The sequence below is a fragment of the Mustela lutreola genome, chromosome 10 (genome assembly GCF_030435805.1).
Source record: "Mustela lutreola isolate mMusLut2 chromosome 10, mMusLut2.pri, whole genome shotgun sequence".
Taxonomy (NCBI): domain Eukaryota; kingdom Metazoa; phylum Chordata; class Mammalia; order Carnivora; family Mustelidae; genus Mustela; species Mustela lutreola.
In genome coordinates, this window is record NC_081299.1 from 30072697 (window position 1) to 30098641 (window position 25945).

The 25945-nt window shown below is 43.1% G+C and overlaps 1 protein-coding gene across 7 annotated transcripts in view; it reads left to right on the forward strand.

Moving 5' to 3' along the window:
• Window positions 1–25945, forward strand: part of LOC131809396 (microtubule-actin cross-linking factor 1) — a 321582-nt gene that overhangs the window by 244961 nt on the left and 50676 nt on the right. For 6 of the 7 annotated variants that reach the window (XM_059136435.1, XM_059136438.1, XM_059136436.1 and 3 more), the window contains exons 59-61: window positions 21458–21619; window positions 21811–21981; window positions 22614–22780. In XM_059136435.1, coding sequence (XP_058992418.1) covers window positions 21458–21619; window positions 21811–21981; window positions 22614–22780 — 500 coding nt within the window. Of the gene's footprint in view, window positions 1–9771; window positions 14455–21457; window positions 21620–21810; window positions 21982–22613; window positions 22781–25945 lie in introns of those variants that run through there. The other variant, XM_059136440.1, reaches the window with a different exon arrangement.

The following is a 25945-nucleotide window of genomic DNA, read 5'->3' on the forward strand; positions in this document are numbered from 1 at the left end:
CAAGTCCGGTGAGAGACACCCTAAGTCCAAGCTCAAACCGTAATCCCCCATCAATCAGACATTTAAAATTCCAGTTGCATGGGTGCCTGGGTGTCTCGGTGGGTTAAGCCTCTGCGTTCTGCTCAGGTTATGGTCTCAGGGTCCTGGGATCGAGCCCCACATCAGGCTCTCTGCTCATCATAGAGCCTGCTTCCCTGTCTCTCTGCCTGCCTCTCTGCCTACTTGTGATCTCTCTATCAAATAAATAAATAAAATCTTTAAAAAAAAATTCCAGTTGCAGACAAGAGAACTGCAACTTAAAGGTGTTATAGTATCTTGTTCAAGCCAACAGCAAGTGGCTGTTAGAACTGGGATGTGAAAGGTTTGTTTGGTACAAAAAACCATGCTTAACCATTAGTTGGGGGCAGTTTTCCCCCTTGGGGACATTTGGCAATATCCAGAGACATTTTGACTGCTACAACTAGAGGAGCTGCTACTAGCATCTTATTCAGCCCACTTCTAGCGAGGTGGGGGTTTGATATTTTTTTCCCTCTCTCCAGATGGAATGACAAGAGTTAACTGACAAAAGAGTTGCACTACCTGGCAAAGCTTCATGGTTTTCCTCCCTTTTTTTCAAAAATAAGTTAAAATAGTGTTAGTTTGGAGAGTGACTTACACAGATCTGTTGGATAAAGTTAGGATCCTGGTGAACTAATTTGAGTTAGTGGCTAAAGAATTCTCTTAATACTTGACCAGTCCCCACCCCGCCACAAGCCTCCTGCTGTGGAAATCAATCAACTGTGTATCTCAAGCTGCTTCCTGTAGGGTGTGTTATGGAATGGCATCAGCCCCAGCACCAGCTGGGAGTCCTGATCTCAGTGTGATTTTATCAAACTTTGTCTCTTTGGAGCCTTGCTGTTTGGAACAAAGGATCCTCTGTTAGGAATGCAGAGAGCTTCTTTGATTGGACAGCAAGCATGTATGCACATGGTTCCCACGGAAAAAAAAAAAAAAAAAGACAAATTACGCTGTAGCCTTCTAGAACTTGGGCCTCCAAGGTGCTTTTCCCTTGGGTTCTATTTTCACCCTTCTTTCTGTGGGTGCTTATCCTTCACCCAGACCAATGTAGAAGCCATCTGATCTGATGGATTAAATTATGGCCTCCTTCAGAACTGATCTATATCTGTGCCTCTAGTCTTTTCCTTCTGCAGCCATGGAAACTCCGTATTTGATCCCCACTATTTTTCCAGTGCTATTTCCTATATAGACCACCCATCCACCCCATCCACTCATCCCAAACTCTCCTTATACATTTTGCCTATCTCTACCCAAACCTCAAGGCTTGGTCCAAGTCCTGTGTCTCCCCCAAAGCCTCCTTGATCTACCCAGCTCACAACTTCTGTTCTCCTAGACCACTTAAGATGTGTAACTCATTTGGCCTTTATCATAGACTGCCAAACTTTGGTGTTTTCTGATTCTATGCATTTGTCCCATCTCTAATCTCAGTGAATACATTTTTGTGTCCCTAGAAGTAGTTAACATATTGCTGTGCATGTACTTGGAGATTAGTGAATATATGACTGATTAGATGAGTGCTCTTTATTTCTCATAAGCCATGTGAGCTCTGGGATTCAAAATGCTGTCTACTTTGCAAGACCTGAGGCAAATCCTTGTGAATCCTGAGAAATTCTAATTCTAGCCTAGATTCCTCACCTCTCTTTGCCTGTGGGCTCTCTTCCTTCTTTACTAGTTAGCATATGTTAAAGGAACACAGTTTCATTTTGATATTAGCCTGAACAAAACAAAGAAACTTGCTACTTCAGTTATGCTTAACCAAAGCCAGATCCTGAAATACCATCTTGTAGTTGTTACCCATCACTTTAGAGTCATTGTCACTGGCCTGATTAGTTCACAGCTAGAAAGAGTCTTCATACTGCATGCGACTTAGTGTAGTTTAAAAAAAAAAAAAAAAAAGGAAGGAGTCTGAGTCAGAAATACTCAGCGTTGAGTTCTGGCTCTGTCATATACTAGCTGCATGTGACCTTGGGGGAAATCACTTAACCTTTCTGTATAGTTATTTTAACTATAAAATGTGAAATGGTTACCTTTAGAGTTTTTATGAGAGTTAAATGAAGTGATGTAGATGAAAGCACTAGGCATATATTAAGTGCTCAATAAATGATAATAATCTCTTATTTTTAAATTATTTATTTATTTGTTTGTTTGTTTTTCTTAAAAGATTTTATTATTTTATTTGACAGAGAGAGCAAGAGAGGGAACACAAGCAGGGGGAGCAGCAGGGTGAGAGGGAGAAGCAGGCTTCCCGACAAGCAGGGAGCCAGATGTGGGGCTCAGTCCTATAACCCTGGGATCATGACCTGAGCCGGAGGCAGATGCCCAACAGACTGAGCCACCCAGGCACCCCTATAATCTCTTATTAAAAAAAAAAAAAGGTATCCAGGCACACAAATTAGAATATTATAAAATCTTTTTAATAAGAAGTTTATGCCCTTTGTGCCTAGAGATAGTTATTCTCCAGAAGATTTGCTCTAAGGCCCAGTACCCAATTAGATTAGTTCTTTCTTTTCCTGGAAAAATGGAGATTATGAGGGTAAAGTAAAATTCGCTTGGTGGCAGCAGTGAAACAGGTGATTGGACAACAGCTTTCCTGAGCAGTTTTTGAGGGGAACAAGTATAGAGCTGGTTTCTAACATTAGAGTTGCAGTATATAGGCAATATGGGTCATGACTTGTAACACAACTTTAAATGTACTTGATGCACACGTACATACATGTGCTTACTTACTTATTAACTTGTTAACTTATACATATCAAAATCCCACAGTGAGCATGTTTTTCTGAGACCATTTTGACCTTGGCTTATGTGTTCTACAAATCAGTGTTATTTTCATATCATTAACCAGAATTAACCAGAAGCCATTACCAGCTCAGTGACTTCCTCAGTAACTCAGTTACCCATCAGATCAATTTTAATGATCTCAAGGTCCTTGACCTAATTATCTTTTAACATAGACCATGTTATGTTCACCTGTTGCCATACAGTGGCAACTACCAAGTCAGCATCTTTGGGAGAGATATCTCTTAATATTAATCAATCTTTAATTAAAACATTGAGGTGTGAGGGGGAAAAGGTATCAGCTTAGTTTCAGAGAAAAGCAGCTTAAAAAACACAGATATAATTAATCTCTCTGTGTAGCATATATACCAGATCCAGATAGTTTTACAGAAAAGCTTTAATTCTTCACAGTTTCAGCAGAAATGTTTTTAATATTCGGTTTTATGTATATATGAGTCAAGGGAAGAGGATGCTAAGAATTCAAAGAAATTGAACTTCTCCGAGACCTCCTCCAGCTTGAATTCATTGCATCTATCTAAGTAACCCATTTAATGTCTCTGCCGTCTTGCAGTTTGTTCCCAAAGGAAAAGCTCTGATTTGGGTCCAGTTCTTTACATTCAAACCAAAGTTGGTTGGTTGTCGATCGATGGTAAGAACTGCTTTAGTAACAAAATGGAAGAGACAGTTTTCATAAATCTCTTCCCTCTGAATTATTTATCCTAACTCCTTTTCTAATATTGGAAAAAGGACCCCTATGGCAAGATTTCTTGGCAATTCACCCCAAAGGCCTGTTTCGTAGAAATAACCAAGCAGTTATGTGAAGCTGTTAACATGCAAAAGTTGTAAAGTCCTGCAAACCTGGAGCAGGAATGACTGTTCTCAGTCCCAAGTGAATGCTCACATGGCCATTTTCTCAGGAGAGCCTTTCCTGAGCCTGCAGATCAGGCCGCCTTGACTGATGCTCTCCTAGTACTGCTTGCTTTTCTTTCAGAGTACTTACTACAAGTGAATTAAAATGTATGTCTGCCGCCCCTACTGGAATATAGGTTCCTGACCGCATATTGCTCATCATTTTTCTCCCTTTGGTGTCTGGCATAATTTGGAGCACATAGTAGACCTAGTAAATATTGAACAAGTTGAAAAGAATCAAGGCTATATCTTATGAAGTTACTTGCCTTAAGAGGACAGAAAGAGGAACCCAAAGGTCAAAGAAGTACTAGTTAAAAAGATAGTGTCAGGATAGCATCGTGTCATGGAAGCCAAATGAACAGAGTCTCAGGAAGAAGGGAGGATCGGTACTTTCTCACCACTGCTTATCCTTAACCCACTAATGTGATCCAGCCGCTATCACGGCACTGAGACTGTTTTCTTGGAAGTATGCACTGATGTCCTAGTTGTCAAGTCTAGTAGTCTTGTCTAACTCATCGTCCTCCTCATCTGTTATGCAGCATTTAATATCATAGCTTCTTCGCTCTCAAAACCCTCCTGTGCATTTTCTTTCCTGACATGGTATTCTCTCCATTCTCTTCTCTGGCTGCTATTCTGCTTTCTTTTTTGGTTTGTCCTCCTACTTCCCAAGTATGTGGTCTAAAATTTGGTCATCTGCCCTCTTCCCTTTTAACGCACATTTAATCCCTGGATGTCCACCCCCTCATTCTTTTATGGGGAAGGCTTCCAAATCTGTATCTCTACCCCAAACTTCTATCTTTTGTGTAAGGGGCCTTTCTGGACACCTCCCCATAGGTTGTCTTTGAGTACTTCACATTCAGTATACTCTAAATTGAATGTTTACATTTTCAAATTGTTTCTTCCCCTCTACTGCTGTTTTATAGGACAATTATGCCCTCAGGAATACAAGAGTAATGCGATAGCATTGTTTTATTTTCCCCTTAACCTCTGCCTTCTGTCTGGTCAGCTTTGAAGTCCAAATATTCTGTTTCTGTGATTTCCTTCACAGCTCCCTTCCTCATTTTCATGAGTTCAGGCTTTTGGTACCTCTTGACTGAACTGCAAAGTCCTCCTGATTGCTCCACCTTCAATCTTCCCCATCTAAGCTTATTCTGTACAGAAACCAATGCAGTATCATCAAACATAAGCTCAAATCTTAAGAGCTTGGATTTTCACTAGCTGTGCTACTTTAGACAAGTAAATTTACCACCTCAAGCTTTATTTTTAATTTAAGAATTTGGATTTTTAAAATGAGATCACATATATTAAATGGCAGTTTAATGAGCACTCCCAAACTATTGGGAGACGTTCATCGCACCACTCAGTAACTCTCATGAGTCCCTGGTAAGTTTAAATAAGTAAATTTCAATGTTATAATGGTTTTCTGAATAAAGAAGCATAAATTCATGCTTGGCATTCAAGGGCCTTGGTGAACTGGCCTTAAGCTACTTACCATTTTGACCTCTCATTTTTCCCTTTTCTACTCACTGTATGTAAGCCATGCTGACTTTGAATTTGCTTCTGTAGGCTCCCTGCCTCTGACCTTTCACTTAGAAATCTTGTCTTTACCATCTCTACATATCCATATCCCAGTGAGTAAATGTAATTCCCTCCATAAAGCCTTCCCTGATTCCCCCTGCCTTCCTTCCCTCTACTCTTCTGTCCAGTCTTTTCTGTTTTTTTTTTTTTTTTAATTTTATTTATTTATTTGACAGAGAGAGATCACAAGTAGGCAGAGAGGCAGGCAGAGAGAGAGAGGAAGAAGCAGGCTCCCTGCCGAGCAGAGAGCCCGATGCTGGACTCTATTCCAGGACCCTGAGATCATGACCCGAGCCGAAGGCGGCTTAACCCACTGAGCCACCCAGGCGCCCCTGTCCAGTCTTTTCTAATTCACAGGGCCCGGTGCTTTTGTCGTTACTATCTTGGTGAGTGGCTAAAAGAGGGATTAATACACTGTTTTTTGGAAAGTCTGCAAGCAGGAAAGGGCTTACAGGGGTCATGAGAGTTCCTGCAGAGTGTGTGGAAAGTTTTCTCATGGGTTTGGAAACACATGTGAGCTCACAGAGCATCAAAATCCTTAGTATCCCATTTAAAAGAAGCTTCACATCATGTTGTATTGCTTAATGAGCCACTCCATAGCCATCTTTATGTAATAAAAACACCTTAGGATGGTAGTTACTGAAGCCCAACAGGTACAGACTAATACTGTGGTGTTTCCACTTGCCACTAAATAAATGCTTGTAAAGTCTAGCGAGCCTAAGATGAAAGGCATTTTGTAGATTTATTTATTTATTTATTTATTTTTAGATTTTATTTATTTATTTGTCAGAGAGCGAGCAAACGCGAGCGAGCACAGGCAGACAGAGTGGAAGGCAGAGTCAGAGGGAGAAGCAGGCTCCCTGTGGAGCAAGGAGCCCGATGTGGAACTCGATCCCAGGACGCTGGGATCATGACCTGAGCCGAAGGCAGCTGCTTAACCAACTGAGCCACCCAGGCGTCCCCATTTTGTAGATTTAAAATGTGCAAGATGTAACCAGTCTTCTGTATCCTCCTCTAATCAGAACAAATCCTCCAAGAGTGAGGGTTGCATGAAGAGGCATTAAAGAATCTGGGGAAGTGTGGACCTGGGGTCTCCAGATTGTCCTAGGAAGCTGGTGGTTTATGACTGGAGCATAGGCGCAAAGGCAAAATGTCGGGTTCAAAACTTGGAGAGGGAGCTGTGTTAGGGTGTGAGGAGACTCTACCCAGCTGTCTTTAATTAAGAAGACAGCAGGAAGGACCAGGATTGTTCTTTCTTCTAAGTTCACTGAAAGAAAATCCAACACCAAATTTCGTTCTTACGAATCTCTAAGTAGAGAATTCTTTGAACTTTGTAATCAACTAACTGGAAACTAATTTGAAATTTGGCTTCAGCACTTATATTTGTGGTTACAGGAGTGGGGGAAGCATTCAAAGAGGTTCTCTGGAGCTCCCTGTACTTGTCTTTTAAAAAGTTTACACACAGCATGTGAAATGAACAGATGCTTTTTTTGTTGGAGCTATCAGGGTAACAAGAGGCTGAAAGCTATATCAGGTATTTATTTCAGTCACTGAGATGGCTATTGGCAGAGTTCCACATACCAAAACTAAAGAGAAACTCATGAACAGATTTGAAAAAAAAAAAAAAAAAAAAGACGTGGAGGAAAGAGCCCTGTGCTTCCTCTCCTGATTTCTTCCTAAACACATACTGATGATAAAAAAAGGAGCAGTGCACAGTAGATAGCACTCTCTGGCTTCTTTTTTTTTGTGGTGGGGGAGAGAATTGGGCAACTTTATGTAATCCTTTCTATAGAGTGTGTTTGAACTTTGGGAGATTTCTCTATAATAAATTTCTTAACACTTTATAGTCAGAGAGTAGAACTTAAGCCAATAAATACTTTGAATTTGAACTTCATAATTGTTAAAATGCTCTGTTTATTTATATCACAATATGGAGCATTTGGCCAGAATAGTGAGAATAAGGTAAATAGATAGATATGGGGAGTGCTTAAGAAGACTGAATTGGTTGGCACCTGACTGGGTGAGGAAACAGGAAAGGAATTTCTGGCCATGAAGTTTGTGATTCCACATCAAGATCATTCTTTATAATGGAATAACCACCCACCCTAGTCGAGAGCCAGAATTCCTCAGATTCTTCCAACCAGAGGGGCCCTGGCACACTAAACAGTCTGTTATGATATCTGAACACTTAAGTGAGTGTATTTGGCCAGGGAGACTTGCTAGTGAAATTGATCTTGCCTTCCCTGGGTTTTTCCAGTTGTACTGAATAATTAAAGGAAAATTAAGACCCAGATTCCCTGAAGTGTTAAGTATCAGATCTATAGGCTGATCATACCCCTTAGGATCACAGTGTGTCAGCGTGATAGGAACCTTAAAATTCACCCTGACAAACTGATAGAAGATTTGTTTCCCCAAATCCTTGCCAAATGATTGTAATGGATTTCTGCTCAAACACCTCAAGGGTCAGGAAAGTCATCATTTTAGGGGACACTTTATTCTTTGAATAGCTATGAGAAGGCTTTTTGTTGGTTTCAAATCCGCCCTTGGATCTTAGTGCACCAGCTTAAGGAGACATCCAGTACAAGCCTCCTTCCTCCCACATCCCAGCCCTTCAGATACTTCACATTGATCACATTGCCTGGAACTTTCTGTAGGTCAAGAATTCTTGGTTCTTTCTCTTGTTTGTTCTTCAGGGGACAGGGTTTCTAGTGTCTTACAGTATAGGACCAGGAAGACTCAGGATTCTGGTATGGCTTCTTTAAAACTTTTAGAACTAAAGAAAAAGAAAGGCTATCAAGACACAATTTAGTCTATCCCTTTCCCCTTCGGTTTACAGATGAGGAGATAGTCTTTTGGTTTTGACAGGGCAGAATTGATCAGCAGTCTCTTTTGAAGGAGAAGTGGAGTATAACACATTTTGCCAGTGCAGTCTTTTTTAATTTGCTTAATTCTTTTTTTTTTTTTTTTTTTTTTTTTAAAGAACTCATGACCCCGAGATCAAGAGTGGCAGACATGCTCTACGACTGAGCCAGGCAGGCACCCCTTTAGTTGCTTAATTCTGATAATAGGCTTCAACCCACACCTCATTTTTGCCAAGGACCTCTCTGGCTCTCTGAGTAAAGCCTAAGGCTCAGCTCAGAGGTTCACTGCCAGATCTTCATATGCCAACTATTGGCTTTACTCACTGTTTGTGTAAAGGATAGAAATAACTTTTATGTAAGTTTAATCATCTATATTGACCACATAGTTTAAAAGAGATTCAGAAATTTTAGTAGACTTTGTTGCTTTTCCTTCATAAAATCAGAAAATGACCATCACAAAGGGAGCAGAGTATTGCACGCCTTCAAAAATGCAGCTGCCTCTGTTGGACAGTTTCCTGGGTTGCCCTTTGTACTTTCCTGGTTTAACAGTCACCAGGTGATTAGATGGCTTTCTTAAAAGCCAAGAAGCTGTGGCCGGGAATATGGACCACTTTTCTCTCGTATTTTCCTTTTTGAGACTTGAAATACAGACGCATACTTTTGAGCTGGCTCCAGGCAGGCTCAGGTTTCCTTGGAAGTGAGCCGCAATAAAGCAGCCCAGGTGTTAGGGCGTGGGTCTCTGCTGCTGGCGTCTCCACCTCCCCGCCCCCCTTCCTCGATCATTGCCACCTCTAAAGTCTGCGAGCAGAGATTCTGGTGGGAGGATGGACCAAGACCTGATGTACGGGAGAAAGGAAAAAGAGAAGGTGCCTAGTGTTCACCCAATAACTTGGCCTCACAGAATGCCTTCGGACACCAGGAAAGTGCCGAGTTTAAGGGTAGAGTGTTCTTGGCGCGGAAGGGGCGCGCTAAAGGTGACATTGGAGGGACTAAGACAGCCTTTGGTGGTAGAGCTGGAGCCGAGAGCCATGCGTGCGGCCCGCCGCAGCCGGCGCGACCCAGCCGGCAGATGGGCCCCGAACAGCCCCTGCCAGAACCCGCTAGCTGTGGGGAGGCGGGGGCCCCCCTCTGGGTTCGCTCGCCCTTGGGCTGGGCTCGGAGCCCGGCGGGCCCGGACGCGGCGGGGGCGGCAGGGGGTCGGGCCAGAGGGAGGAGGGCGGGGCTTTCCTTTGTCAGGGGATTTGCGCGGCGCGGCGGAGCCGGGCGCGGGTACCGCCCCCCTCCTGGCGCCTTCTCGGGGGGCGGGGCTCTCCCTCGGGCCCTGGGGCGCGGTGGGCGTGGGCTTGGTGAGCCGAGCGGGTGGTGCCCGGGCTCCCTGGTCCCGAACCGCGCGGAAGCTCCGCCCCTGCCGCCTCGGCCGCCAATCCTCTCCGCCGCCCCCTCCCTCTTGGCTCGGGTAGCTCCTTTTCCCTGCCCCCGCCACGGCTCCGCCTCCGCCCTCCTCCCCTTGGCTCTCCGCGTTGCGCTCCCGGGCTTCCAGGGGGGCTGCCCGGGCGGGGCGGCGCGGTGGCGCGGCGCGGGGAAAGGGGAGGAGAGCCGCCCGCCAGCCTAGCACTTGCAGCGAGCGGCGGGCGAGCGGGCGGCTCTGTGCGAGGGAGGAGGGCTCGTCCCCGCCCGGCCCGAACGGAGCCTTTTGTTCCCAGCCAGAAGTTTGCATGCCGGGACCGTGACAGCTGCGGGCGGGGAGGATAGCGGGGCCGTGGGGCCGGTGGTGGCGGAGAATAGAGGCGGCTGCTTGACATGCAGCCCACGGCGCGGCGGCTGCGGGCCGGGGACTGGCGGCGGCGGGGGAGGCGGCGCCCACAGCACGCGGGACTCAGCTGCCGGAGGGACAAACTAACTTCCTGAGCGCGGGACTGGAGGCCGGCGCGGCCCGGAGCCACCTGCCAGCCTGCGGTGAGGCATCCCTGGCCCTCGGGGCGCGCGGCATGGCGCGGGGGAGTGGGCCGCGCTGAGCGAGCCCTTGGACCGGCCCTCGGCCGCTGCTGCAGCCTGCCGGCCTCTCGAAGGCCCGGCGCGGGGCTCCACTGCCTTGTTTTGCGGTCACAGCGCAGGGCTCTTCTGGGAGCCACAACAATGCCATGATGTTTTGGAGACAGGAAGCCCCAAGCTGGCCCCGAATGAAGGACTTCCTGTGTTTAAAGTTGCAGGAATATCCGCCGACCAGCCCAGTTCAAATGCAAACACCCGAACTAGGGAGGACGAATGGCTAATTCAGACCAGCTGGACTCTCCAGAACTGGAACTGAGGATAAAATGAAAGGAATTCTTAGGAGCTTGGGCTATACTTGAAGACTGAGGAGGCTGTGCCATTGTTATTAAAGGACACAATTGGTATAACGCTTCTTCCAACTCTGGGTGAGAAGTGAGTCGAACTAGATTCTGAATAAGACTTGTCAATATCAAATGGGGTTTTTTGTTGTTTTTTACTGACTGAATTAGAGCAGTGCTCTTAAAAGACACATACTCAAAAGAAGCCATACAAGGAATTATTTTATGGGTGTTGACTAAATTATACCACTTAACTGTCTGCAGCTATGAGACTGTTAGCCTGTGAGGAAAAAGCTGTTTGTCTTAGAGCTCCTCCCAGTATGGTTTCAGAGTTGGACTTACAGAATTTTCTGGAGGGCAGATCCAATTGGTGGTCCCCAGTTGTGAACATGTAAAAGGATTTTTAACTTATGCAGAATGCATTTTTGGATAACCGGTGGAAAACTTTTAAAAGGTTGATATTTCATCTTGATTGAAAAAGTATGGGTAAGCCACTCAGCAGGCCAGACTGTTTAAGGCAGAACCCCACTTGCCTGGGGAAAGGAGAGGAAGAGGATGGCTATATAGAGGATTGTTATGTTCCACAGCGATCTATATATGATACAATGAGGATAAATGAACAAATTGACCAGGGGTCAAAGCTCAACCAGACATCAAAAAGCACCATGGAAAAGATGGAAGGAAGTACTATATCCAGCAACGGTACATTAGGAGCAGCATCTAATGTTTTTGAATCTAGAGCCCCAGAAGGCAAAAAGCTAGATGAGAGAATAATATTTGATGCACTAAAGTTAAGCAGTGATGTACAGAAGTCAGCACCTGTGCCACCCAGAAGGCGACCAAATGCAGAACGCAAAGACAATGTTAACAGGAGATCGTGGAAGTCCTTCATGCCACCCAATTTCCCAGAATTTGCAGAAAGGATAGAAGCTTCTCTCAGTGAGGTTTCAGAAGCTGGTGCTTCAAATCCTTCCTTGCAAGAGAAGAAGGAATCCAGTTCTGCATTAACAGAAAGTTCTGGTCATTTGAACCACCGGGAACCTCAGTCAGGGTCAGTAACTCTGGAGCATGTGTCCAAATCCATAGATATTCCAGAAGCGCAGGATGTGAAAAATTTAAGCGGCGAGTGCCAGGACTTCAGATCGCAGCCACACAGTGAGCGCTCTCCCTGTGAATTCCAGCCTCTAGAATCAGAAGCTGCAGCAGCAAGTGGTAACACAGATGTAATGCAGGAACACAGATTCTCAAGTGCAACCTGGCCCAGAGCCATGAAAAGTTTAGCTAAGGGAGGCTTCAGCGAGAAGCAGCACCCCCTTGGGGACGCAGCCTGCACTGTGGAAATGCCACCTCTCTCCCCTTGCCTGAGTGAAGAGCTGCTGGATCCAGAATTGCATGTTCTCATAACTCCCAGCCTGAGAGAGAAAACAGAGTCTGAGCTAAAGTTTGAGGAGGATGAGCGATGGATCATGATGGAGGCTGAAGAGGAGTGGGAGGAAGAGAAACTGTCAGAAAGAGGAAAGATTTTTCTAACGGCAGATGAGAAAAAGAACAGCCTGGCTGATATTTTTGAAGAAAGGGAACAAGCAAACACTGTAGCAGTGGCAGAGGATGGGGCAGATTGCTCAGCTGCTGTCTTGAGAACTTTTGACCACCTAGCTCTTGGTCAGATTTGTTGGTCTGATGATCTACAATCAGCTAAGAACCATTCAGCTTCTGTTCTCGAAGATACACCTCTGGGTTACAGTTGTGTTCTCACAGGCGCAAGTGCTGTAGGGGAGCTGACAAGCAGAACTGTTCAGGGGCTGGAGGGTCTGGTTTCCGACCTAGAATGTACTATTGGTCCTGTTGATTCAGAGCAGCTCTCTGACACAGATTCGGTGCAGATGTTTCTCGAACTTGAAAAGGAGTGTTTATGTGAAGAAGGAGTAACTCCTCTAGCTGAGCTGGAGAGTCAAGCCTCTTCTGAAGGGCTGGCCCCATCCCAGGATGAAGAAAATGCACTTGTAATTAGTCATTTTCCAGGGGCTGCCTTAGGAGAAGAACACTTAGGCCTTTTAAATGTAAGGGTAAAAGACTCTGATACTGGACTGGATTGTGAATATTTTAATGCCCTGGATTCTTCTCAGGTGCCTAATGTTGTGGAACTTATTGTCTACTCTGACACCAGGAGAGGAGACACTTCCACGGTTAGTGAGGAGGAGCGTGAAAAAGTGCCTTCTAGCCCCGAGACTGCAGGGGAATTTAAGTTCAGACACCCAGCTGATCTGGAGTCGCTGGAAAAGCTGGACCCAGGAGGACAGCCCAACTCTGATCACAGGGCTTCCCAGGAAGATGACTTACCAGGCTTTGTAGCTGAGCTGGCCAAAGAAAATGGCAGTTTGTCCCAGGTAAACTGCAGTCACTCTGAGGGGAATGTTGAAGAGTGTGTCAGGAGGGTCCCCCTCAGTTTTGCTTTTAGCTATGAACTAACAGATGTTACCTCAGGACCTGAAGTAAAGGTGTTCTCATGTGATTCACATTTACTAACAGATGAGATTCACTTGGAAAGTGAGACAGGAGCTATTAATCAAGAAACTAACATTCTGACTTCCTCAGGAAATGTGGATGCTTGTGAATTGTCCAAGGAGAAAGTTTGTGATGAGGATGGGGAGGGCCAAGAGCTGGGTTACCCTGCCAAGCTTTTGGAGGACCAAGCCCCAGCGCATTTTCACAGAGCCTTCCCAGAGCAGATCTTCCAGGATCTCCAGAGGAAGTCCGCAGAGTCAGATACTCTGAATTTGCCCCTGCTGCTTGGTGGACAGAGACATAGCAGAGATGGAGTGGAAGTTATAAACCATACAGAGCCCACGCTGGATGTGATGTCATTGGAGGGCGAGGAGACAGAAATGAGAGATACAGAATCATTACTGAGTATTCTTCTGGAGGAACAAGTTACCAAGGCTAGTAGTACGGAACCAGCTGCTGCAGTGCCCACTACGGAAGATGCCCTAGATGCTGCAGTGCTCGTCCCAGAGGAGGACATCCCGGTTGCTGCAGCACCTGTCCCAGAGAGAGCTGCTGTAGCTGCTGCAGTGCCTTTCCCAGAGGCAGACGTACCGGTTGCTTCGGTGGCCGCCATCGAGGCACATGTCCCAGTTGCTTCAGTGGTCGCTGGAGAGAAGGCTATCCTGGCTGCTGCCCCAGCTGTTGCAGTGCCGGCTTCTGAAGGGACTGTTGCAGTTGCTGCAGTGGCCATCATGGAGGAGGATGCAGCAGCTGTTGCAGAGCCCTCCCCAGGGGTGACTGCTTCAGCTGCTGCAGGGCCCACCACAAGGGATGACATCCCAGAGGGATCTGTAACCCCAGCTGCTGCAGTGCCCACCCCGGAGGATCCTATCCCCCCAGCTGTTAGAGCACCCACCCCAGAGGACCCTACAGCCCCAGGTGTTAGAGAGCCCACCCCAGAGGAGCCTATCCTCCCAGTTGTTAGAGTGCCCACCCCAGAGGAGCCTGCAGCCCCAGCTGTTAGAGCACACACCCCGGAGGAGCCTATGCCCCCAGCTGTTAGAGCACACACCCCAGAGGAGCCTATCCCCCCAGCTCTTAGAGCACCCACCCCAGAGGAGCCTATCCCCCCAGCTGTTAGAGAGCCCACCCCAGAGGAGCCTATAGCCCCAGCTGTTAGATCACACACCCCGGAGAAGCATATTGCCCCAGCTGATAGAGTGCCTGCTATGGAGGAAGTGTTCCCTGCTGATGTACCCTTCCTGGGAGATACTGCCCACACTGATTCAGTGCCTATCTCAGAAGAAGGAACTCCTGTTCTAGAGGAGGCTTCCCCCACTAATATGTGGATCAAGGAGGACCTTGATTCCCCAGGATTTGGAATAAAAGAGGTGACTGGCACAGTGCTGCATGGGAAAGTGCCTCTGGCTACAACTGATGGATTAAATTCAAATGAGGTAATTGTTGCTCATTTCGTTGGGAAAGGATCTGGGGAGTAAAGTGATATTTGCAAGTTCTCTCTGACTTAACAGTGATCAAAAAGGACACAGACAGTCCTTTCTTTGGTTCTCTTTGGGGCACTGGGCTTTTCTGGTCTTTCTATTGCAATTATGGGGAAAATATGTCTTATTTGGTGAAAAACGTGACAATTCGTACTCTTTTTTTTTTTTTTTGGTTCGGTGATAAACCAAGCCCAAAGAAAACAGGGATGTAAATAGTTGTTGGTTTACATTTTGGAAAAGGTTATTATCAGGAAAGGGTGATTCTGCTTTTGAAAATGGCAGTGACCGTGTTCTGTCCTAAATCTGCTCTTTAATAGGTGATGTCAGCACTGAGGTTGGGTCTCAGAGAGAGAACTGGGATACTTCTTTGCACTTGGCCAGTTAGTTAGATGTCCTGAATCTCCAGTTTGTTAATTTATTAAGGCAAAATCCTGTGAGGATAATGAAATAACCCATGGAAAACACCAAGTGTATAAGATTTCAGTCACTATCGATACTCTCTCCATTTCTCTTCCACAGAGCTGTGTTGGTTAGTTGAAAGAATTCATAAGAACAGGCTGGACGAAAGCAATATCTAGAAGTGTGAATAGCAGCTTTTTAATACAAATGTGTGTTTCTTAAAGCCAGAATAAGGTATAATAATGTTTATGAAAAGAGATTTTAGCCATCTCGTCAAACGTAGTATCCTGAAGCAAGTCACTCTTTTTTTCCTGGATCTCTTGTTTCCTAATCCATATAATAAGGGAATTAGATTAAATGTCCTCCTGCCTCTCTCGTAACTCCAAGATTCTGAGATTCTTAATGTTAGAGAATGGAATGTGTTAGGAAACTGATGAGAACCGTGTTCACATCCTTGAGCACTCCTAGTCCAAGACATTTAAGATTGGCTACTTTCTACAGTTCACTGCCCCAGTGTCATTTGGTCAGTGATAGGGAATGAAGCTGGTAGAAGTTTCATCTAATACAGTCGGGGATTACTGAGTACAGAGGTGGTTTTGATTTTATACCATCCCTAAGGCCCATAACAGTGCCTTCCTTCTGGTATGCATTCAGTGTTGACTGATGGAGTGCGTATCAGTCTCCTGAATATCCGTGGTTGCTACAGAGAGATGGGTTCTCACATCCACCTCATGCCAGAGCCTTTCTGGGAAGCCTTCTTGGCTAGAGCACCAGTTAAACCTGCAGCTACCAGCAATGAAAAGTCATTTTGATTACAGGCCACAAGCTTCCAACTTAGTTGTAGGTCCTACAGCTGAGTGGTGGTGGTGGTGGTGTCACCTTGGGCTTCACCAGATATTCACCAATATTTTGATATTTTGTAATGTAGCATCCCATCAAGCTATAATGTATCACCTTTCAGATTGGGGAATGATTCCATTTTCTGAGTCTTACTGAACTTGAGAGTGACACTGGGATCCCAGAAGTCACAGCCATTTTTGATTATACAGAACATTTTTAGTATAAAGCCTGCAGCATAATCAATGAAATATAGGGATTAAATTTGTAAGGAGCTTATCAAATCTGCATAAAGAAAAAATTCAGAGGAATCCCTAATATCAGTCTCAGATCTGTTTCTTCATCTATAAAATTAATAAATGGCGCTAGGTAATTTCTGAGGATCCCTTCAGCTATAGGAGGTAATCATTTTATGAAATACTACCTGATAAAATGGCAGGAGAAGGCAGTGGCGGGTTGCAGGGTTGTCCATCATCTTTGAAGTGTGGTTACATTATGGAATATCTGGAGGTAAGCTGATGTCTGCATTTGTGGACAAAAAAAGAAATCTAAGACATTGCCACAGCCAGGACGTTAACCAATAAGAATGTAGAGAGGCTATTTTGGAAATATTTATTGAAACAAAATATGTATCATTATAGAGGTAACATGAGTGTACAGATTTTCCTAAACTGGTAAAATATTATTGAGAGAAAAAGTTTTTCCAAGATGAGAGCTGTATGGATTTCATTTATTCCCAGAGGGTTCCTAGAGGCAACTGAAGCTGTTGATTTAATACATAAACACTTAGAACTCAGCAAGTGATCATACCTGAAATGCAATTTAGATTTTGTGTGTCTGTGCATATGCAAATACACACATGTATACATGATTAAAATAGATATAAATTTTCTCTTTTTTTCAAGATTTTATTAGAGAGAGAGCACATGCACTTGCTCATAAGCATATGGAGTGGAGTGGGCAGAGGGAGAAGCGAACTCCCTGCTGAGCAGGGAACCTGGACACTGGGGACATGGGCACCATCCCAGGACCCTAGGATCATGGCCTGAGCCAAAGGCAGCCACTTAACCGACTGGGCCACCCAGGCGGCCTGATATAAATTTTCTAATAGCATTAGTGAGCAATTGATAGAAGAACCAAAATGCTAGAACTTAATCTTCTATCCCTTTAGTGGGATCCTAGGCCCACTGAGAGAACAATCTGTGGTTATTTAAACCCTCTTCTCTTTTGCAGACTTCCTCAGTCTTATTTCCAGACACTAGTTCAACGGAAGACAAAAAATCTTTTGTATAAAATTAGGGGTTCTATAAAATTCAAAATTTATAAGAAAGTCTTTTAAAGCAAAAATTGGGGAGCCCTACAATCTTAGCTCAGTGTTTGAATGCTCAACTGATCAGCAGAACCTTCCTAAATTTGTTTGCCTTGCCTAATACCATTTCTATTAAAGTATTCATTCATTCACTGGATAAATAGTTATTGCATACCTACTCTGTGCCAGGTATTGGGGCTCCTGCAGTGAATAAGATTGGCATAGTCCTTGCCCTTGTGGAACTTACATTGTATTAGCAGAGGCAGATATTAAGCAAAGAGGACACAAATATAGGAGCACCTGGCTGGCTCAGAAGACCATGTGACTTTTTTTTTTTTTTTTAAGGATTTATTTATTTCAGAGGGAGAGAGAATCTCAAGCACACACCATGCTGTTTGTGGAGCCCCACACAGGGCTCAATCCTATGATCATGAGATCACGACCTGAGTCAAAACCAAGAAAGAAAGAAGGATTTTAATGATTTCATTTATATTTTATTTTTTTTTAATTTATATTTTTAGAAGGTTTTATTTATTTATTTGACAGAGCACAAGCAGGGGGAGAGGCAGGCAGAGGGAGGAGCAGGCTCCCTGCTGAGCAAGGAGCCTGATGCGGGACTTGATCCCAGGACTCTGGGATCATGACCTGAGCCAAAGGCAGCCACTTAACCAACTGAGCCACCCAGGCGCCCCTCATTTACATTTTTAAAACATTACTCTCAGCCTAACAATAGAGAAAACCACCCTACCTAGACAGTAAACATTCTCAACACTGGCTGGAGTTTATAAATCTGAGGTTTATTTTGACTTACATTTTATTAATTTGTCTTGGGATTGGCATGAGATAGAGAAAACACTGAATGGTTTGCAAAAAAAAAAAAAAAAACCAAACACACATACACGAAGAAATCACACTGGCTGCTATATGTGGAGTGCATTAACAGGGATTAAGGACAGAGTAGCGAGGCTGCTAGGTTATTGCAGTTGTCTAGGTGGCTTGGACTAGAGAGGCATCAGTGGATTTGAAGACCAGTTGGTTAGACTCAAGATATATTTTGGAGACAGAATCAATAAGACCTGATAATGACTTTATGTAGGGAGAGAAGGAGAAGAAAAGGGAGTTCTCAAGGTTGGCTTCTAGGTTCTAGTTTGTACAACTGAGTGGATTGGAGCAGTAGTAAATTATTGATTTAGGGAAGAACAGGTTTCGGGGAAGAGGAAAGGAGGAGGTACTGTCCAGTTGTGGAATGGTTAGGTTTTTGAGGTACCCATGATTCATTTGTATGGCAATATTAAGAAAATATTTGGATGTACAGATGTGCACATATGTATTTGTACACACATACACAAACACATACCATAAACATCATGGTTAATATTTAAAACCACAGGAATAGATAGAATTGCCAAGAAGAGAACCCAAGACTGATGTCTTCCCCTGACCCCCACTTCCCAAAGATGAACATTTGGAGGTCTAGAAGAGGAGGGAGAGAGCAAAGGAGATAAAAATGGATCAGGCAGGATGAAAACTGGGAGAATGTTGTATTACCAAAGACTAAAGTGTTTTAAGGGATGCCTGGGTGGCTCAGTTGGTTAGGCAACTGCCTTCGGCCCAGGTCATGATCCTGGAGTCCTGGGATCGAGTCCCACATTGGGCTCCCAGCTCCACAGGGAGTCTGACCTCTCCCCTTTCATGCTCTCTCTCTTACCGTCTCTCAAATAAATAAAATCTTAAAAAAAAAAAGAAAAGAAAAAGTTCTTTTTTTTTTTTTAAGACTTTATTCATTCATTTGACAGAGAGAGAGGGGGAAGCAGGCTCACTGCTGAGCAGAGAGCCCGATCGATCCCAGGACCCTGAGATCATGACCTGAGCCGAAAGCGGAGGTTTAACACACTGAGCCACCCAGGCGCCCTGAAGAAGAAGTTCTTTAGGGGGTTTCTGGTTGGCTCAGTGGGTTACGCCTCCGCATTTGGCTCAGGTCATGATCTCAGGGTCTTGGGATTGAGCCTTGCTTCAAGATCTCTGCTCCCCACTCTCTCTGCCTGCCTCTCTGCCTCCTTGTGATCTCTGTCAAACAAGAAAATAATAAATAAATCTTTAAAAAAAAAAAAAAAAGAAAACTCTTTGGGAAATTTTCTGTTTTATGTCCCAGTTGCATCTTACACTCTTGCAATAATTTTTAGTAGTGTTTTGCTCTGGGAAATGTCTGCCAGCTCTGGTTGGTTAATAACATGGCACAGCCCCATTGAAATATTGAGGAGTAGGAATTTTAATGCATCTGAAAGCACTGATTTTGCAGAACAGCTTTATTTGGGAGTTGAGAGAAGGGAGCAAGTGTTTTCAAATGTACTTTCTATAACATTCTGTTCACTTGTGTTCAAAGTAAATATTTAGATAGTGTTTATTTAGAAGTACTATCATAGATTCTCAAACTTCTGGACAAAAGAGGAGACATATACCCATTCCCTGTCAACTCAATCCATGGAATGGAGGTTGGGGAACAAAAGAAGGAATCTCTAATGCTTCCATAGGAAATGTTCATTGACAAAGTAAATGCAGATTTTTTAAAAGAATTACCTCTGTTATATGAAAGAGATTACTAAGTTATTTGAATATATTTTACTTTTCTGTGTCATGTATATCACTAGCCAGTAGAGTTTCTTGCCAAGATGGAGATATTCCCTATCTGTACTGCCCAGTACAACAGGCACTTAACCACATATAGCTGTTGACCTCACAAAATGTGGCTTAGTGTGGTTGAGGAACTGAATTTTAGTTAAATAGCCTCATATTGGACAGCACAGAAGGAATTTAAATGTTAAGTATGACACAAGATTTGCTTACTGGATAAAAGTGGGCTCTTCAGTGTGAACTTGATGTCTTCCCCCCTCACCTTTGGTTTTCTTTCTTTGCCTTTCCAATCCCCACACCCTACCACCACCACCATTTTGTTGTACCTAAGCAACTTAAAACATTGGAGTTGTTTTTTTTACCCCCTCTGCTTTGATTTTCCTGCAGTGAAAACATCTTTAGTAGAAAATGGAATCATAGCACTTGCTTTTTCCGGGAATCATGTTGTTGGGGCAACATTTTTAGCTGAACTGCCTTGTAGTGTTGCCTAACAAAATATGGTGTAATCAAATTATAGTATAAAATGAAGCTCCCTGGTAATTACCTTTGAAACCTTCCTTTTTTAGTGTTCCCTGGGGCTTTTCCTCCCTGGTGAGTCACTTATCCAGCCATAGCCCATTCTCTCAAGAAACCGTTTCCTAATCCAAGTGTAATCTGTAGTTTTATATAGGCCAAAATTAATCCTAACCTGAGTTTATGTTTTTCTTTTACATTTTTGTTTTCTTCCATTTTTTGTCCTTCTTTGGCTTTAGTTGACTCACCTGTGTCACTGAAACTGAAGGAACATTTTATAGAAGAAAAGAGAATGGCAATAGATCCAGATTGGATCTATAAAATCTGTGGAATGTGGCTGATTTTATCCTCTGATAATTGATAATTGAGAGAAGTCTGATCTTTGAGATAATTATGTTTCATTCTTTTCCTTAATACTATTAATGTGTCAAAGTATCATTTTCTTTGACTCTGTTTCTTTTCTGAGTCATAATGGAGCTTAAGAACTTCAGTAGAAAGAAACATGCATTGTTGTTACACTCCTTCACATTGTTTTAAAATTCCATTGTTTAATGATGAACATGGATATTCAGTATTATAATTTTAAGAATGCTTTATGTATATCTGCATCTTAGAGTATGTGTCTGAAGTTGGTGAGTATTACTGGCCCATTTCCCTTTGTAATCTCAGAAATACTGCTCCAAGATTGTTAGCGGTGTGTGGTCTGTGGCCCTAGACCAGAATGGAATTAAATGACCACAGGGGGATTAAACTATGAGTTTGGCATTTCTCACAACATTAATAATGTTTTGGCTAATTGAGTTATTGCTCCTAGTCAAAGAAGAGCATTGCCTGTATCAGTGGTATGTTAAAGCTGTTCCCCAAGGTATTTTTAATCTTAAATACTGGTCATTTGATATTCTTCCCTTTTAGGATTGGTATACATTGGTATACATCACACTTTTATGGTATCTTGCTTCTCTATTCCCTATAGCTTTTTGCATTAAAAATTAAGCAAGCAGAAACAAACCAACCAACCACGAGTCATTGGCTAAAAGACCTAAGTAGTGCCATAACTCTCTGTAATTACTTGTCCGTAGGAGGATGTACTGAAATATGAAACCACATGTTTCTTTGATAGTTCCCTGTACAGATGGCTTGTTTTTTCTCTTTGTTTTTTCTTGCCCCTCTTTTGTTAAATATAAATCTCCCAAGAATGACCAGTCATTGTGTGGTGTAGAGGGTCTAATTGCTGCCTTTAGATTAAATCTTTGACTTGCAATTATCTAGATGTTTCAGAAAGAACAGGTGGATCCCCTTCAAATGAAGCTACAGCAGGTGAATGCACTCGGCCAGGGGTTGATTCAGAGTGCGGGGAAAAACTGTGACGTGCAGGGTTTGGAACATGACATGGAGGAGATCAATGCTCGATGGAACACGCTGAACAAAAAGGCGAGTGGCCGGTGGGGGGTAACTAGTGCCCTGGGAATGGGGAGCTTAGAAAAGGCACATCTCAAGCTGAGGTTTCCCTGCAATCTGAATGCAAATACAAATTTAGCAGTTGCAATCTGGAGTTGGGGGGGCGGCAATCATTTAAAAAGCTCTCTCCTTTCTCCTAACGAGGCCCCACATCTGTGATACAGGTTGCACAAAGGATTGCACAACTGCAGGAGGCTTTGTTGCATTGTGGGAAGTTTCAAGATGCCTTGGAGCCGTTGCTCAGCTGGTTGGCCGACACTGAGGAGCTCATAGCCAATCAGAAGCCTCCATCTGCCGAGTATAAAGTGGTGAAAGCACAGATCCAAGAACAGAAGGTAAGCAAGAATGTTGGGAGGGTGAACTGGAAACAGCCGTGGGGAGTGGCAGACAACACATGTGCTTAAGAGTTCAGGAGCATATTCCAGAGTTTTAGGAGAATCCTGACCTACTTTGTGTGATCATGAAAAGAAAAATGAAAACTGATTTGCCTCATCTTACTTAATCAACCAGCTTCCTATGGCACATACTGGACCAAACAGTTGTCTGCATTTGTGTTTTCACTCAGAGCTCTGTCTTATGAGGTTTTTAGGGTCAGCAGTATTCTGAATAACACAGTATATCATGTGTAAATAAGTTTCTGTCTATGTTTTTTGTTGGCTTAATTTCCATTTCAGTGCATTTTTCTCCTGGTTCAAAATAAGTTCCCTGTTAGTCACATAGTGACCATCACTCCTCCATTTAAAAACCAAAGTAAGCATATGAAAAGTCCATCCAGGGGTAGCAACTTTGCCACCTCTCGTGTTTTTGCCTCAGGTTGGAAAAAAGCCACCACTACTCGATCCAGTTTAGGATTTGGTGGGATGGGGCTTGGGGATCTTTTGTTTGTTTGTATTTTCTTCCTTATTTCAGATTGTAAAGTGACCTTGTGTTACCACTCTTCATTCTCCTTAAACATTATGTGCTCTAGTTGCTCCAGCGGCTCCTCGATGATCGGAAGGCCACAGTAGATATGCTTCAAGCGGAAGGAGGCAGAATAGCCCAGTCAGCTGAGCTGGCTGATCGGGAGAAAATCACTGGACAGTTGGAGGTTCTTGAAAGTAGGTGGACTGGACTACTCAGCAAGGCAGCAGCCAGGTAAGGCCAAAGGGGTTTTGAGGAATGGGTCAGAGAACGTGTTTTGCCCAGTTTTTGACTTGCTATCCTTAAGGTGCTCTAAAAGGTCCTGGATGAGTCATAGAGTGTTTGGGCAGGTATGTCATGGCCTTTTATCTTGAAGGAGAATAAGTTTTTGGAGGTGATCCTCATAATCACAGTCACTCTCAGGAAATAAGTCTCAGCTATTCCAGGAATTTCTGAGAGCTGGAAGACTCATTGCTCTGTGTTTTTGTTCTGCTGAGATATATTCGTGGTTCCAAACCGACAGACACTGACGCCTGCAATCCAGCCAAGTTATTTTCTGAGTTTTTGAGACAGATTTTTTTCCCCTTCATATTTATAAGTAATATTTTTGATACTTGGAATTGAAATTTATCATGTTTCTTTTCTGATTGCTTATCCCAATATTAGATGTTTTTGCATCTAGGATCTAGTCTGTGATTCTCTTAAATAAATGGACATTCAAGAGATGCATGAACAATCTTCAGTAAGTGGCCAAAAGACAGGCGGCATACTTTTCTCCTTCAAGGAAGTGCTTTCTCCTTCTGTAGCTATGTACCCAACATTATTTAAGCTTAGTATGTCGCCTGAATGTCTTTTATCTTATATTGTCCCCAGTTTTTAAAAATAAATGTTAGTTAGTTAAATCTGTATGAGAGTAGTGTAGATGATCATTTATGATTCTTTCAGTTTTCTAGGTAGCCAGTGGCAGTGGTCAGCTAACTAGCTCTTCAGTCTCCTTATTTCCACTGGCCCACAGTGTGCTTGTTTTCTTACTTATCTGGGTTGCAAAGTATTGTTGACCATATTAGTGGGAGAAACAAAAATGAAAGAACTCAACCTAATTTTTTAAATTATGCTTATTTTTATTTCTAGATTGTACTGCTTTTTTTCTTTGCTTTCTCCATTTCCATTAATAGTGCCATTAACCTTCCAGTTACCAGGCTTCAAAACTTAACTCCATTTTTTATCCTTTCTCCCCTGCTCCTTTGTGTTCCCACATCTATTAGAATGCTAAATTCTGTCCATTTTACTTCCATAGTGTCTGCCCTGTTCATTCATTTCTCTAATTCTTGCTCAGTTCCTGACTTGGGCTAGTCTACTTGAGGTAGTTCCCCAAACTAACTCATCACTAGTCACTTAATCACTCAATTACCGCTTAACCCTCCGACTTCCCCTTTGCCTTGCTCAGAAATTTAATGACTCCCTGTTGCTTATGAAATAAAATCTAAACTCTTTAACCCAACATTGGAAGCCCTCAGCTATTTGGGCCTAGTCTACATTTCTTAGTCTCTGCTCTTCTCACTCCTTATATTATAGGTGAAGTATGCCATATTCTTCAGTATCTTCTGTCACTTCCTAATTCTGTGTCTTTCCTGATGGTGTTGCGTCTTCCATGAAATACCTGTGTTTATCTTCTCCTTTTCTATGAAGTTTTCTTTGTTCCCCAAGCATGGAATACCTCCATCTTCCTCTTAACTGCTGTAATTCTTTATTTTTACCTTTATCATTATTTTATGTACTTAATCTCTAAACTTTCACATTCCCAAATCCAGAGATAAGTCAGAAAGACACAAAAATCAGGGATAATTTTTTTCATTTTATACACACACACACACACACACACACATGTATATACATATGTACGTATATATATAATTTTTAAGATTATGTGCTTTAGTTATAGTAATTGAAGATGTGTTTTGAAGGCTTGCACAAACAGATTATTCCATAGTTGATATTGACATTTAAAAATAGCACTTAGAGCCTAACAATTCACAAACCTGTACCCCTGGGGCAAATAATACATTATATGTTAATAAAAATAATTAATAAAAAAAATAGCAGGGCGCCTGGGCGGCTCAGTGTGTTAAGCCTCTGCCTTTGGCTCAGGTCATGATCTCAGGGTCCTGGGATTGAGCCCTGCATCAGGCTCTCTGCTCAGCAGGAAGCCTGCTTCCTCCTCTCTCTGCTTGACTCTCTCTGCCTACTTGTGATCTCTGTATGTCAAATTAAAAAAAAAAGCATTTAGAGGGGCGTTTGGCTGGCTCAGTCAATAGTGCATATGACCCCTGACCTCGGGATTGTCAGTTTGAGCCCCACATTGAGTGTAAAGTTTACTTAAAAAATAAATAGAGCAGCTTCATATTCTTCAACATTAAAAAATTAGTAATAATAAAAATTGGGGCACCTGTGTGGTTCAGTCCCTTGAACATCCAACTCTTGATTTCAACTCAGGTCATGATCTCAGGGTTGTGGGATTAAGCCCCACTTTGGGCTGTCTGCGCAGCAGGGAGTCTCCTTGGGATTCTCTCTCTCCCTCCCCCTCTGCCTATCTGTTTACTGTGCACCTGCTCTTTCTCTCTCTCTTTCAAATAAATAAAATCTTTAAAAAAGAAACAAGAAGTTTATTTTTAAAAATTGAAATTAAAACAGTATTTAGCAATACATTTTTCTTTATATTTAAACATAATTGGGTTTCCAGATCATTAAAATGGTAAGCCTTTATATTTAAATCATTTTTTTATTAAAATAAATTTGCGGGTGCCTGGGTGGCTGAGTTGGTTAAATGTCTGACTCTTGATTTTAGTTCAGGACGCGATCCAGGATCCTGAGATCAAGCCCCACATGAGACTTTGTGCTCAGCACGGATTCTCCTTGTCCCTCTGCCTCTGCAGCTCCCACCCATGCCCCGTATGCACACTTATATTCTCTTGCTCTCTCTCAAATAAAGAAAATAAATTTGTCCAGGGTACACAGCATAGGACCTGGCACACATCCTGTTCAGTAAAGGTTTATTAAACTAAAGTGCATCATATACTTCCAGGCCTTTTCAAATGACACAGCCTTTAGTCTGTTCTTAATGATTCAAAGACATAATTATGACCTTATATTTTAATCTGTGGGCTAATCCAGTTCTGTAGTTGTTTATCTTTCACATTCCTATCAGACTCCCCCTCCCCTGTGTAATTTTTAATCTATAGGATACTTGAAATCTAAGCTTATTTAGTATGGATGTTATATTAAATGAGATTTGAGATTCCAAGTGAGCTGTGAAGTCTATAATCTTTTGACTGCCATGTGTGTTGGCAAATTCAGCTAGTCTGAGGTCATTTTTTTTGCCTTAGATCTGGATTCAAAGTT